The following is a 14,455-nucleotide window of genomic DNA, read 5'->3' on the forward strand; positions in this document are numbered from 1 at the left end:
GTAAGGCAGCATGTGTCCTGTGGAGCCGTTGACAAGACTGCGGCAGACACTCATGGTGGAATATGGCAGGGGCAAGTCAGCAGATTGAGGCTGGAAGACTCCTGGGAAGGTGGCCTCATACCCTCTTCTTCCCAAGTCTTGCCAAGATTTTGGATTCAGACTCCCCATTTCCCTCATCTGGCTGCTCGAGCACTTCTGGGCTCACCCTTCCTAAATTCTGCACCAAAAAGGCAAGAGTGATGCCATCACTTCTCTCCTCTAGAATTGTCAGTGGCTCACCATTGCCCTCAGATAAACTTAAAAGTCTCATAGCCCTTTAGGACCTAGGCCCTCCCCAGCCTCATTCCTCACCTCTTGCTGAATCAAGTCCCAGCAACAGAGTTGCTGTTCACATTTCCTTGTCTTTGCATCTGCTGTATTATCCTCAGCAATGCTCTCCGCAATCTGCTTTTCCTCTTTTAAGATTCGGTTTCAAATGTTAATTCCTCCCAGAAGTCTCCCTGCCCTATCAGGGAAATGACTTTCCTTTCAGTATCCCCAGCACCCAGCAGAGGTTCCACCACTTAGGAGGTGCCAAGTTCAAGATCAAGAGAGTGGGAAAGGGCCAATCTGGGAATACCAGTCCCAGGCCAAAGCTGGGTGTGTCAGGAAATCCTCTCGGAATACCACAGCAAATAACTCTCCCCTCAAATATGAGCTGTGATTGTAGGGAATCCTTTGCAAATGTACAACTAAGACGCTGCCTGATACAGAGTGCACACAGAACATGTCAGGTGTCATTACTGCTTTCTGTCAAAGTTCATCTACCTTGCCATGATTATTTGCTCCATTTTGCAGATGGGAAAACAGGATATTTCTTGCCAGAGCAATAAGAAGGGACTTGAGATTCCCAGGCTGGGTCTAAAGGACACTTACCTGGTCTCTAGCTTGTCCCCCTGCCCACCCCAAGTTTCTTCTGCTCCAAGGCTTGGTCTTCACTCTTGGTCTAGAGCCCCCTGCAAGGGCACAACCTGTGGGGGGGCCGGTATCTTGGGGGCTGGACTTCTACTCAGGAAGAGGAACTCTGGAAGCCTCCAGAAGCCCCCTCCACTGAGCAGGCAGCTGACACCAAGGCCAGCTTTATTTGGGTGAGGATTTGCCCCAGAAAAAGGAAAATATCTGTGCAGATGCCTGAGAAAGAGGGAGAAGTAGAGGGAGGGGAGAGAGTGAGCCCTGGGCACGGTTATGCTGAGACTTGCCTGTACCAGCCTGAGGGCTCAACTGGTCTGGTTTTATGAGGAGGAAGGCAGCTGGATGCTCAGAGGGCACTCACTTACCCCAGGTTACACAGCAGATACAAGCAGAGCAGGTATTACAGCTGCCCAGGACTCTCCCACTCACCTTCTACCTCTGGCCCAGAGGGCCAAGGTGGTGGGGCTAGGCTGCCTGGCTTCTGCTCTGAGAGTCCTCCTACCACTCTGTCCATCTGGATCAGGCCACATGGGGAGGAGAAAGTAATAGGAGCTGAGTGTCTAACACCGCCCAGACTGTGCCAGGTGCTGACAGCTGCAGCCACATCTGCCCCACTCATAACCCATGAGAGTCATAGCTGCTGTCAGTCTGCTCCAGACACTTTTACCTAGTGTCTTCTACGCACACCAGGTCAGTATTCAGCTCATTTTGCAGGGGAAACAGAAGAAAGAGGAAGGCAGGGAAGGGACCCTGGTCAAGCGAGGTCGAAACTGTTCCCTGAGAGAAGGCCCTGGTGCTGACATCCATCTTGAGGGAGGTGTGGGCCTGGGTCCGGTAGAGGGGGCGCCAGGGTTCACCTCTCCAATTCGGGTCGGGCCAAGACCTCCCTGCCCCTGGGAATTTCCGGGGATGGGGCAGAGGTGCTGCAACCCCCTGTTCCACCAGGAAAAGAAGCTATAACTTTATTCCTGGATGCTCATAAAGAGTGGATCAGGCAAGGAAGCGGTTTAAAATACTGGGCTGCCAGCCAGTTTTAAAGGTTGTTTTACTTGGGCCAAGGTGGGGCAGTAATTCCCACCTCTGGCTAGGAGCCTGGGAGCAGCCACGTGCAGCCGACTCACAAAGTTAAAGAGCTGTGCAGGGCAGGGCCCAAGTAAGGAGCCTCTGCCAGGCCTGGCAGAGTCAGGAGGCATTGCTGGGCACTGGGCATTATTGGATTTGCTCACCAGATAACTTGCAATGACAATTTAAAAAATGTTTTCTTGGGCTTCCCTGGTGGCGCAGTGGTTGGGAGTCCGCCTGCCGATGCAGGGGACACAGGTTCGTGCCCCAGTCCGGGAGGATCCCACATGCTGCGGAGTGGCTGGGCCCGTGATCCATGGCTGCTGGGCCTGCACATCCAGAGCCTGTGCTCCGCAGCGGGAGAGGCCACAAGAGACGCCTGTGTATCGCAATAAATAAATAAATAAAATAAAATAAAATAAAAAATGTTTTCTTTTTAAATTGGGGAAAGATTGACATTTCCCCAAAGGTACACATCTTAAGCATAAAGCACAGATGTGAGGAGGCACCACACAGCTCAAGATGTCGACATTTCTAGCATCCCAGGAGGCTCCCTCCTGCTCCCTCCTAGTTACCCACACTCTGTGGTCACCACTAATTTGACCTCTATCATGGTAGATTAGTTTTGCCTGTTCTTGAGCTTCATAGAGATGAAATCATACTCTTTTGTGTCTGGCTTTTTTCACCAAGCATAATGATTTTGAGATTCATCATGTTTCTTTTAGCAAGAGTTATTCTTGTTCATTGCTGTGTAGTATTCCATTATATGGATATATTCTTTTTTTTTTAATTGTGGGATATTCCTTTTCACTTAGAAAATTTGCAAATAATTTTTAAAAGGCAATAGTCAATGTTGGGAAATTTTTTTTTTGACTTTTTTTAAACATCTTTCTTGGAGTATAACTGCTTTACAATGGTGTGTTAGTTTCTGCTTTATAACAAAGTAAATCAGCTATATGGATATATTCTTACATTGAATTATTCATTCTACTTTTTTCTTCTGGCCTTTATTTATTTATTTTCGCCATGCCACATGTCTTGCAGGATCTTAGTTCCCCGATCAGGGATTGAACCCACTTTCACGGCAGTGAAAGTGCCGAGTCCTAACCATTGGACCACCAGGGAATTCCCTGGCCTTTAAGTCTTTAAAAAATTAAGGTAAAATTCACCCTCTTGTGTATACAGTTCTGTGAGTTTTGACGAATGCACAGTTTGGTAACTCCCACCACAATTAAGATATAGAACATTTTCATTTTGCCCTCAGTGAATAATTTGGGACTATTTCAAATTGTGGTGGAACTATACCAGGAGTGGAATTGCTGGCTTGTAGCATGTGTGTTTTCCACATAGTTCTCCAAGGTTGCTATACCAACTTACCTTCCTACCAGCAGTGTCTGAGAGTTCTGTTGCTCCATATTTTCATTAAGATTGGTAAATTTTAATTTCTCTCTCAACCAGAAGATGTGGTTATTTATAGCAAAAAGCTCTGTTAACTGTCAAGTGCTGAACCTACATGCTGTGATGTGGCAGTAGCAGGAGTTCCAGCCTGTTTTCTGATCCTCCTACGTTGAAATACTGATCTTAGTCTTAATTGCTTCTCAAGTCAGATTCTGAAAAAAGTTAAAGTGACTCTTTGGAGTTAACTGACTGTAGATCACTGGCTTGAGTCTTCCAGTGACAATAGCTCACAACCACCTAGAAAACATGATTTTTAAAAAGTCTTTATCCCTGGGATTGAACACACAGGCACCCTACTTTCCAGAAGCGATAAAACTGTTAGTGGTACAGAAAGGAAGGATGTTTAGACAAGGAGGTCTATAGCCATGTGGAATCTGGAAATAATCAGGAGAGGGAAGTTGAGCAATGATGGAGAAGTTGCTGTTCTACAGCCTTAAAATTCATGCCTTGAGAGAATGTTGGATGACATGAAGTTATTCAGCCTATTGTTCAAAGTAGACAGTTGGTTATGGGACAGAAGCTAAGAAGCATTCCCACCCAACCCACATGGGAATGTGGGTGCTGAGCAGTGCTGCTAGGATTGCTTCCTCCCCACCCAGTCCATACCAGCACACATACCCCTGGGAGGGGTGGTGACTGAAGCTGCCAGGCTCTGAGTCAGCTGGGCCTGGGGCAGCGGGAGGGGAAAGGGTCTCACGTGGCTGGGCCTGAGCTGCCTCGTGGGGCCTCCTGGCTCTCAGCCCTGCAGGAAGAGCAGCCGTTTGAAAGGACAAATCACACACTGCCTAGCCCTTCTGGAGCCCAGCCAAGACATGGGGCCTGGGGCTCCCTGAGGGGAGGGCTCAGGGCGGGGGCCTCCTGAGCTGGGATTGGGAATACCAGAGAAGGAGATCATCCAACCAGGGTGGGAAGGGAGCTCCCAAGGTTGGATTATAGCAGGTAAGCAGGGCTGGGATTATGGCCTCTGGGAGCTGAGGGTGTGGGCCAACAGTCTCTGTGGTGACCCTGAAGGGATGGGGGAGAAGGGGACACACAAGGGAGGGGATGAAACAGGCTGAAATTTATGGACATGCACACCTCATTCAGTACATGTGTAATATCAGGAAAGTTACTTGATCTCAGTGCCTCATCTGCAAAATACGATAGTAAAGCCCCTCCTTCAAAGGCTTGTGGATTGGATCAAATGAGTTGGTGTATGTAAAGCACTAAAAATAGGGCCTGTCTACATCAAGTGCCACACAAGAGTCTGCCATGGCTGTTATTACTTAGAGCCAATGTGGGGATTACAAGACCAGACAGGTAAAAAGGATAAGCCTAAAAACACTTAATTAAAAGAAAGGGGCTAACCTGAGGGTTTGGCCCCTTTCTGCCCATAGACATGCCCCTGGGTGATGGGTTACAAGGGAAAAGCCCAGCCGCTCTGTGTAGGAGACTGGTGTCCTACTGCACCAAAGTAGCAGTTAGGAGACTGTGGATGGGGGTTGGTGCAGGCAGAGGAGGAGGAGGCCGTCTGGTGACCCACATAGGGCAAGCCATCTCTGAGATGGCCCAGGAAGGTGGAGGGGGATGGAAGTATAAGGCTTGCCCTACTTTGGTCTCCTTAATTCTAGGGCAACCATAGCCACTCGAGCTCAGCCCACCTGGGCTCTCAGTAAAGCAGATCCCCTCTTCCTCTTAGTTTCCTCCTCTACAATTTGAGAAATGGCTAAACATTCTTATCAGACATTCAAAAAATCCATTGCCTGGGGCTGGCAGAATCCATCTAATTGCCCTCCCCTCATCCAGAAGTAGCTGGTGGCCCAGCTGGTCTGGCCTGAGGTCTCAGGGGTCTGTAAAGATCATCAATAAAGGGCCTCCCTGGTGGCGCAGTGGTTGAGAGTCCGCCTGCCGATGCAGGGGATGCGGGTCCGTGCCCCGGTCTGGGAGGATCCCATATGCCACGGAGCGGCTGGGCCCGTGAGCCATGGCCGCTGGGCCTGCGCGTCCGGAGCCTGTGCTCCGCAACGGGAGAGGCCACAACAGTGAGAGGCCCGCATACCGCAAAAAGAAAAAAAAAAAAAAAAAAAAAAAAAAAAGATCATCAATAAGCATTTCCAGCTGTCAAAAACCAGTGGGAGGGGGGGACTTCCCTGGTGGCACAGTGGTTAAGAATCCACCTGCCAAAGCAGGGGACACAGGTTCGAGCCCTAGCCCAGGAAGATCCCACATGCCACGGAGCAACTAAGCCCGTGCGCCACAACTACTGAAGCCTGTGCACTGCAACGAGAAGCCACTGCAATGAGAAACTCGCGCGTTGCAACAAAGAGTAGGCCCCGCTCACCGCAACTAGAAAAAGCCCACACGCAGCAATGAAGACCCAACGCAGCCAAATAAATAAATTACAAAAACAAAACAAAACAAAACAAAAAACAATGGGGGGGCTTTCCTGGTGGTGCAGTGGTTAAGAACCTGCCTGCCAAGGTAGGGGACACGGTTCGATCCCTGGTCCGGGAAGATCCCACATGCCGAGGAGCAACTAAGCCCATGCACCACAGCTCCTGCACTCTAGAGGCTGCAAGCCACAACTACTGAAGCCCGCGGGTCTAGAGCCCATGCTCCACAACAAGGGAAGCCACTGCAATGAGAAGTCCCAGGTTGCCGCAACTAGAGAAAGCCCGCATGCAGCAACAAAGACCCAATGCAGCCAAAAAAAGAAAAAAAACAATGGGGCTATCTTGGGGGAGTGAGCTTCCCGTCCCTGGAGGTGTGTTAAGCAGGACCTGAGGGTTGGTCCTGTTGTCTGGGAGAAGCAGCAGAGCTTCCCAAGCCAGGCTGCCCATCAGTGATTCAGGACCCTGCATGGCTTGGGTGAGTGGGAAATGGAAACTGCTGTCCAAATTGAGTCAGTATCAGACACCACGTGCATCCTGATGGTGGGCATCAATGTGGATCGGAAGGGGCAAACACCAGGCTGCCTGCCACTGTGGGGCAGGCCTCACCCTGAAATGGGTAAAGAGCAATGGAGGGTGGGAGTGTGAGGAAGGGGTCAATGTGAGGGGCTTCAGGCAACCCCCCCAACTCAGAGGGCCACTGAGAAGAGCAGAGCTGGGCAGTGGAGTGATGGGCACCTTTGCCCACAGCCAGAGGAGGGGGAGGGGAAATGACTTGAAAGTGTGGCCCCTCGTCTCAGCTAGGCAGGTGGGCCAGGCCTCAAATCCAGCCAGCTGCTTATTTATTTATTTTTTTTAGGGTCTTTTTTTTTTTTGAAGTACAGTTGATTGTGTTAGTGTTGTTGTGTTAGTTTCTGGTGTACAGCAAAGTGATTCAGTCATATATAATATACATATTCTTTTTCATATTCTTTTCCATTATGGTTTATTACAGGATACTGAATTGTAGTGCTTTATTTTTCTTCTTCTCTCCTGTCTCTATCACTCACACACACACACACACTCTAGCCACAAACCCACATCTTAATGTACTGTGTGCCTGGCCCCGCCCCGCTACAATTTCTAGGGTAACTGCTATAAAAGGCTGGCACACATGAACATGCACATACCAGGAAGCAGAAGTTCAGCCTGTCCATCGCCCTGCCTCTGAGCTGCTGCCAGACCAGAAGGCCCCACCTGCTTTCCAGGACTGACCAAGGCCTCTCTGACACCTTCTCCTATCCTGCCTCTGCATTAATGCTTGTCAACATTTACTGATTTATTGAGTACCGACTACATGTCAGGCTCCACTCTGCCCACTTCACATGCTGCCTCACTTAACTCATTTGAGTTAGGCTGCACATAACAGAAACCCCACACACCGGTTTAACAAAATAAATACATTGCAATATGTGCTACTCATTCAGCAAGAAGGCTCTGCAGCGTCTCGGGGGACCCAGGCTCCTTCCTGCCTCACTGTCCCCAGCACATTACTTTGACCTTGGGGGCACAAGTTAGCTGAGGGCTGCCAAAAGTTGGGAACGGCATCTGAGTCTGCCTCACTTATCTGGACACCACCTCCATCTGGGTCCCCCACTGACCTCCAGAAGCTCAGGCCAGCTTCTCACTGCTGTCTTCTCTGTGTATGTCACACTAGGCTGGCCTCCCCAGCAGCCTGGGACCTGGAGTAGACTCACTGCCTGAGGAGTGGACAGAGGCCAGAATACTGTGTTCCGGATGCCAGTTGGCCCCCAGCAACCAGTGCCCTCTGCCAGCTCTTTGCTGTAATCAGGTGGCAGACATGAGTCCTGGCTGAGAGTGATAGGGACCAGGAACTGAGCCAACATCATCCCAGCCTTGTGGCTGAGGCCCAACTGTCTCTGGGCCTGCCCCTCCACCTACAAATACATATATGTGTTGCACCTGTGGTCAGAATGCCCACATGCTCTGGCCAGCCCCAAGGCCACCTCCTCTAGCCTCCCTTCACTGCCCCCCTGCCCACGTCTTATGGCCAGAGGGGCCCAGGCTGCACTCCAAGGTCCCTGCCTGAGCTGCCCTGCCCTTCTTTCTTCAGTCACCAAGAAGTGTGTTTGGGGGCTTCCCTGGTGGCGCAGTGGTTGAGAGGCTGCCTGCCGATGCGGGGGACACGGGTTCGTGCCCCGGTCCGGGAAGATCCCACGTGCCACGGAGCGGCTAGGCCCGTGAGCCATGGCCGCTGAGCCTGCGCGTCCGGAGCCTGTGCTCCGCAACGGGAGAGGCCACAACAGTGAGAGGCCCGTGTAATGCAAAAAAAAAAAAAAAAAAAAAAAAAAGAAGTGTGTTTGGGTTGGCTCCAGGCCTGCCTTGTGCATGGACGTGGGGAATGAAACTGGGCACCACAGCCAGGGTATACCCCATAGGAGACATCAGCACCATAGGCAGACCCTCACAACAGATATAAAGGGGACAGCTGAATGCTAATGGGCAGTCCAGCAGGAAGACTTCCCCTAGGTTTTGGTCTGAGCATCTTTTGAAGGGCTAATAAAGGGGTGGAAAGGGCAGGCCAGGCCGAGGAAACACCCAGTGTGGGGTTTTGAGGCACAGAACACATCTGGGGAGGTTGCAGCAGTTCACATGCCAAGAAGTAAAAGGATTATGTGGGGAGGTGGGGGCTGGGGTGCCCAGGGCAGGCAATGAGGCCCACACAAGTCTTGCAGGGCCCCAAATACCTCTGGGCCAAGACACCAACAGGGAAGCACCTGGCAGTGGCCCTTTCAGGCTTAAGGTACAAGTCCTTTCCCTACACTTTTGATGGCCTCCCTCAAAGAGGGGACAAGGAAAGAGCTTGTTAGAGGTGGGAGTGTGAAAGGAAAAACTAATATGGGGCTTCACTGGGGCCCAGTAAAGTGACTGACCTGCCAGGGATGCACAGCTGGTGACCAGAGTTTTAATCTTTCCACTCCAAACCGAGCCCTAGTCTTAACCCACCGCAGGAACCCACAACCCAGAAGCCCTCCCCGCCAACTACGTAAATATGCATGTTTCCCCACAAGCCTTCTTTCCCGGAGCTAAAGCCCAGCAACCTGAATTTTAACAGGCGCCCCCGTGATTCCCACGCATATTGGCCAGTTGGAGACCTCGGCCCTGCACCTTCAGACCCCGCCTCTTCCGGAAAGGCCACGCACCGGGTTGGGCGCCCCCTCGTGGCCTCCAGGGGAAGTGGCCTGGGGCTCGACTGGTCTAGGGCTTCGAGTGGGAGCCCCGCGTACCCAGTCAGTGAGTGACCAGCGACGGCCGCGCCGTGAACCCGGAGCAAGGGGCTTTTGGTCCGACGGTGAAAGTCGCCTGAGCCCGAGGCCCAGGCTTCCGAAGGCCACCCCCGCCCCGCATCCGGAGCACAGCTCGGGATATGACGCCCCGCCCACCCTGAGCGCGTCACTCTCGGGCGCGCGCCCGCTACTGGCGTGCGCAACCGCCATATCTCCCCTTTAGCCGAGTGAAGTGGCTTGTTAGTAGAAGTCCGTGGGCACGGAAGAAAAGGTGAGCGTCTCGCCTCGAGGAGAGCGGCCCGGGGTTGCAGGGCACACGCAGTCCAGGGTGCCCCCTCCTTAGGCTTGGCTAGCTGGGGCAAGCAACTACAATCCCCCAGAGGCACAGCGCTACAGGGTTGCGCGGAGTAGTGACGTAAAGTGTCTTGGCCGCTACCATTTCTCTGTGGGGGGCGGGGGGGGGCGACGCGGTGGCGAAGGCTGATGACGGCTCTGATTGCGGGTAGCGGGTCGCGGGAGGTCAGTCGAGGTCTCCGAGCTACGGGTTTCAAAGCGCAGTCGTGAACCTTCCTGTTTAACCAGTTTAAACTCACGATCTATTTACCCTTAGCTACAGATATCTGCTTACCGTCTACCCGCTGCCTTTCACCCCCGGGCTGGTCACTGAGCCAAACACCATTATTATTACTATTTCGTGGTCTTTATTTTGGCGTGATCGCAAGCTTACGGAAAATTTCAAGACTGTTCTTATAAAGAACTCCTGTATACTTAAATTTCCAATTAAGTTAGTTGCAGATATGATGCCCCTTTACCTCTATATTTAGAGGTGCTTCAGTGTGTGTTTTCTAAAAACAAGGACATTCTCCTACATTCAAAATCAGGTAACATCGATCAAGACTATTATCTAACCTGTAATCCGTACTTAAATGCTTCCAGTTGTCCTAGTAATGCCCTATGTTGAAACTACCTTTTTCTCTGCCAGGGCTCCTCTCTAGTATCGCAGGATGCGTTCGGCTGTCTTGTCTCTTTGGCCTCCTTCAGTCTGGAACAGCTCCCCAGGGTTCCTTGACTCTGATGACTGACATTTTTCAAGATTCCTGGCCGGGTTTTCGTAGATTTGGCTTTGAGGTTGTCTAAGATATCTTAGCTGCTAGACTCTTATGGACAGAGTTGGTGCTGACCACATTCAGAGGCTGGGCGTGTGTCTTGGATGACTGAGGAGGACCAGTGACCAGCCACACCAGCCTCTAGACACGCTCCCAGGCCTAGCTAGGCCAGACCCTTTCTGTGGTTGCCTCCCCTCTGGGGTTTTACACTCATCTCACTGAGGTCTCTGGCTTTCCTGCAGCATCCATCCCAGAGCCATGGTCCATGCCTTCCTCATCCACACCTTGCGGGCCACGAAGGCTGAGGAAGGCCTTTGCCGAGTGCTCTACTCCTGCTTCTTTGGTACCGAGAATTCACCCAACGACCCACAGCCACATGGTGCTGAGAGGGACAGGCTCCTCCGAAAGGAGCAGATTTTGGCCGTGGCCAGGTAACACAGTCCAGCCCATTGAATACACACCGATTATGATAGGTTTTCTGGGGGGCACAGAGAAACAGGAGGACTAAGAAGCAGAGAGAAAGTTTTAGAGTAGTGCTTTCAAAGAGTCTTCCACAGTTGTCACAAGTATTATATGAAAAAAGGTTAAAGACGTAATAATGTATTATCATCATCATTTATTATAGTTAGCATTTATGGTAATTTTTTTGTAGTTAGCATTTAGTGAGCCTGTATGTACTAAGCATTTTATGTTCTGAGCATTTCGTGTATATGAACTCATTTTATCTTTGAAACAGTCTTTTGAGGTAGGTACATTATCCCCACCTTACAGATGAGTAAACTGAGCTACAGAGAGTTAAAGAAATTTAACCGGTCTAAGGTTATGCATCTAGAAAGTGAAAGAGTTGGGATTTGAGTGTAAGCAGTACAAATTAAATATGCTTTGCAGTGCAGGACTTTTCAGGGCCCTTAGTGTGCCTTTAAGCTTCATGAATCTCTAAGGAAGAGAGAGAATGTGGTTTATGGGAATCTGTGCCAAGAGCCTCCCAAAAGCTCAGGATCCACAGGGTACAGTTGGGAAACACTGTTCTAGATGGGATGGCTGACCTTGGACCTTCCCCTCCCAGACCCAGTCTGAACCAGCAGGTTCCAGAATCTCCTGGCCCCTCTGTGTTTTGGGTGGGGGGATTAACACTCTGGGGCAACCTGGGCCAGCCTCTTGTTTATCTTTTTGTTCTGCTGGGTCTCCCCCTTATGTGGCACAGAAAACCAAACGTGTTTTTAAGAGCAGCCTGTACATGGCCCAGATTGGAAGGTGATTCATGAGAGATCAGAGAGTGATTTCAAGAGCCTGGATGTCCAAGTGCAAGGTTTTTCTTTTTTATTTGGAGAGGGCTGCAGGATGGGGTGAGGGTGGAGAGGTTGGACAGCCTGGGTTGGACATAGCTTTTACTCCACTTCTCATCTCTTGTTGAGATGTTGAGGAGGCCTCTGTGAAGCAGGTAGGGGCAGGATCTTCATCCCCTGGTGCTTTTTCCCAGCCCAAGGAGCTGTGTTCAGAACTTGCCTTCTCTTGGCCACATGGAGTGAAATGGTTCAGGGCCTGGAGGCTGGAGCCTGGATTCCCATCTGGGCTTATGCTCCCTGCTCTGTGGCCCTGGGCAGGTCACTTCACTTAGTCTTTCTGGGGCTCGGTTTCTGCATCTAGTTATGGGGATAATGGCAGCTCCCAGCTCCAGGGGTGGTCCTGAGGGTGACAGGTCAGTGACCCACCTATTCTCCACAGGCAGGTGGAGTCCATGTGCCGGCTGCAGCAGCAGGCGTGCGGCCGGCCTACTGTGGACCTGCAGCCCCAGTCCTCAGATGACCCAGTGCACCTGCATGAGTCCCCATGTGGGGCCTTCCGCCTGACAGCAGGGGACCCTTTCCAGGAGCCTCGGACAGTGGTGTGGCTAGGCGTGCTCTCATTAGGCTTCGCCCTGGTGCTGAATGCCCACGAGAACCTGCTGTTGGCAGAGGGCACGCTTCGGCTGCTGGCCCGCCTTCTCCTTGAGCACCTCCGGCTGCTGGTCCCCACTGCCAACGTCCTGCTGCGGGCTGACTGCATCGAGGGCATCCTCGCCCGCTTCCTGCCCCATGGTCAGCTGCTCTTCCTCAATGACCAGTTTGTCCAGGGTCTGGAGAAAGAATTCAGTGCTGCCTGGCCCCGCTGACCCCTCCTAAGAGGGCAAGGAGGGAGGATGAAGATGGACGGATATACAGCCAGGTAAAATCTGGCATCTGCCTCCTTCCCAGCCTCCTCTCAGCTCTGGTGTGCTGCCACACCCAGGACAAATGGATGGGACAAACGGGCAGAAAAGGGGCCCGGGGAGAGGTTAGAGAGGAGGAATCACAGAGCATCCTATGCCTGGAGTGACCTCGTGACTTATTCAGACTGCTGCAGCGGGCCAGCCCGCTTGTCCTTGACCCCACTTTCTCCCATCCCTGCCAGCCAGCCCCAAATAGTCCACCAGCCACTAGTGCTGGGGCAGTAAGGAACGGCTGCGTGGAACTCAGCCCACTTTCTTCCAAACCCATAGTCATCGCAGTGCAAAAGGAGTCTCTGAGATTTCGAGGGTCAGGGAGCTGGCTTCTGCCTTTGCACTTACTTAGGCGCCATCATCAAGGATTTTGTTGGCGAGGGCCTGCTCAGTGTCCAGCCCCACCACAGTTCACAAAGGTGTGAGTTGTTCAACAGAGAGGCTCCATAGCTCCTTTTGGCCCCAGCCCATGCCCACTGGCAGCCATGAGATAATCATGGGCTTACTTTGTCTGCAGGGAGAGAGGGTGGTGTCGGGTGAGAGAGGTCCGATGCTGTCCTTCTCATTTTGAATTAAAAGCACCGAGTGTGATTTCACCCTCTGTTTCTGTGAGTTTGATTAATTCACGTCTTTTCCTGTGCCACTCTGAGCTGGGTGTCTGAGCCTTCGTGGTCAAGTATGTCCCCAAGAGACTTCTTGGGAGGTTCTCCACCTCTTGTCCCCCTCATCACTTCTGTCTCCTTAAATGCCTCCTTCGGATGGTAGCACTTGCTTCCTCTACCAAAATGTGGTGGGTTGGTGTGGATCCCTGAGAAGCAGAGCCTGAGACAAGGATTAGGTACAAGCAGTTTATGTTGGAGGTGATCCCAGAAAGCCCTGGAAGGGGAGGCAGACCATACAGGTGTGTTATCAAGGGTAGGTAGGGAGCTAAGTGCACTAAGTGCCCCTGGGGGCCAGTGCACAGCAGTCACCTCTGAATGACCTCACCTGAGGGGTGAAGGACTGTGGGTGTTTGTCTGGAACCCCCCTTCCATCTGATTGTGAGTTGGTCCCAAGGCAAATTCCTTGGCTCTTTCTGCCCCCACAAAAAGCCCTTGGGCCTGCCTGCACCATGGTCAGGCCCAAAAGGTTATGGATGGGGCACCCAACTGCTGTTCGGGAGTCTTTACTCAGTAGCTCCTAGTGATGGTTTAAAATGATTCAGTTGGATAAAACCTCAGTTGTATCTATTTTCACGATCTACTTGTGACCTGTGAAGTATGGCTTTCTTGCATGGGCAGAACGGGCCTCCTAGGTGGTCACTGTGCGGGTGTGGGCCTGGTCTCATGTTTGCCAAGTATTAGTTGCCCCTCGGCACCCAGGAAGAACCCACCCACTCTCACTTAGGAGGCAGCACCTGTGATTGGAGTTTTGCCCTTCCAATTCTGCAGCGAAGGCCATCAGCCATGCCATGCCTTCCGTCACCACCGTCACTACTAGGACAAGGCTACCTTCTCCATCCTAGGGTGCCACAAATCACCCTCTGACCTTGAAGCACTAAAGGGACCTCAGTCTGTATTTGTGGCAAGCTGTACCACTGGAAATGTCCCAGAGGCCGCCAGTGGGACACCCCTGCCCTGTAAAGTCTGCTTTCTTGGCCTGCTCCTCCCCTCACTCCAGGCTGGTGGTCCTTGCCGAGTGGCTGTATTCTCACAAGAGTAGGCCCCTCTGACTTCGGTTGAAGGGCTCAAGCTTGGGTGGTCTGAAACCTTTCTGCCTATTTTTCAAACTGAACTTGAGGAAGAGGGTGAGACCCTATTCCCCTAGAAGCTGTGGGAAATTGGGGTTAGGTGAGGCTTGTGGTGAGGCTTGAGGTGAGGCTACTTCCTTCCATCAAGTAGAGGAAACTGATACACAGAGAATGGCAGAGTGAGATCCTTCTCTGAGGCCACTGAGCCCCTGGTTTCCGTGGTTCCAGATGCCCAGTTAGTACCTGGGTTTCTT

The 14,455-nt window shown here is 51.8% G+C and overlaps 1 protein-coding gene across 1 annotated transcript; it reads left to right on the plus strand.

Moving 5' to 3' along the window:
* The first annotated feature begins 9,090 nt into the window (after positions 1-9,090).
* Positions 9,091-13,106, plus strand: AP5S1 (adaptor related protein complex 5 subunit sigma 1). Its single transcript, XM_082644755.1, has 3 exons — positions 9,091-9,398; positions 10,476-10,664; positions 11,959-13,106. Exons 2-3 carry the CDS (start codon positions 10,492-10,494, stop codon positions 12,383-12,385), a joined length of 600 nt encoding a protein of 199 aa, XP_082500881.1. The 5' UTR covers positions 9,091-9,398; positions 10,476-10,491; the 3' UTR covers positions 12,386-13,106.
* The last annotated feature ends 1,349 nt before the right edge of the window (positions 13,107-14,455 follow it).

This window comes from Mesoplodon mirus (genome assembly GCF_964341445.2).
Source record: "Mesoplodon mirus genome assembly, chromosome: 15".
In the NCBI taxonomy this organism is placed as follows: Eukaryota; Metazoa; Chordata; class Mammalia; order Artiodactyla; family Ziphiidae; genus Mesoplodon; species Mesoplodon mirus.

Bases quoted from the DNA above. Each gene is read 5' to 3' on its own strand.
- AP5S1 (XM_082644755.1), top strand. From the start codon at position 10,492: ATGGTCCATGCCTTCCTCATCCACACCTTGCGGGCCACGAAGGCTGAG. The intron at 10,665-11,958 runs GTAACACAGTCC...TATTCTCCACAG, and splicing joins CAGATTTTGGCCGTGGCCAG to GCAGGTGGAGTCCATGTGCC.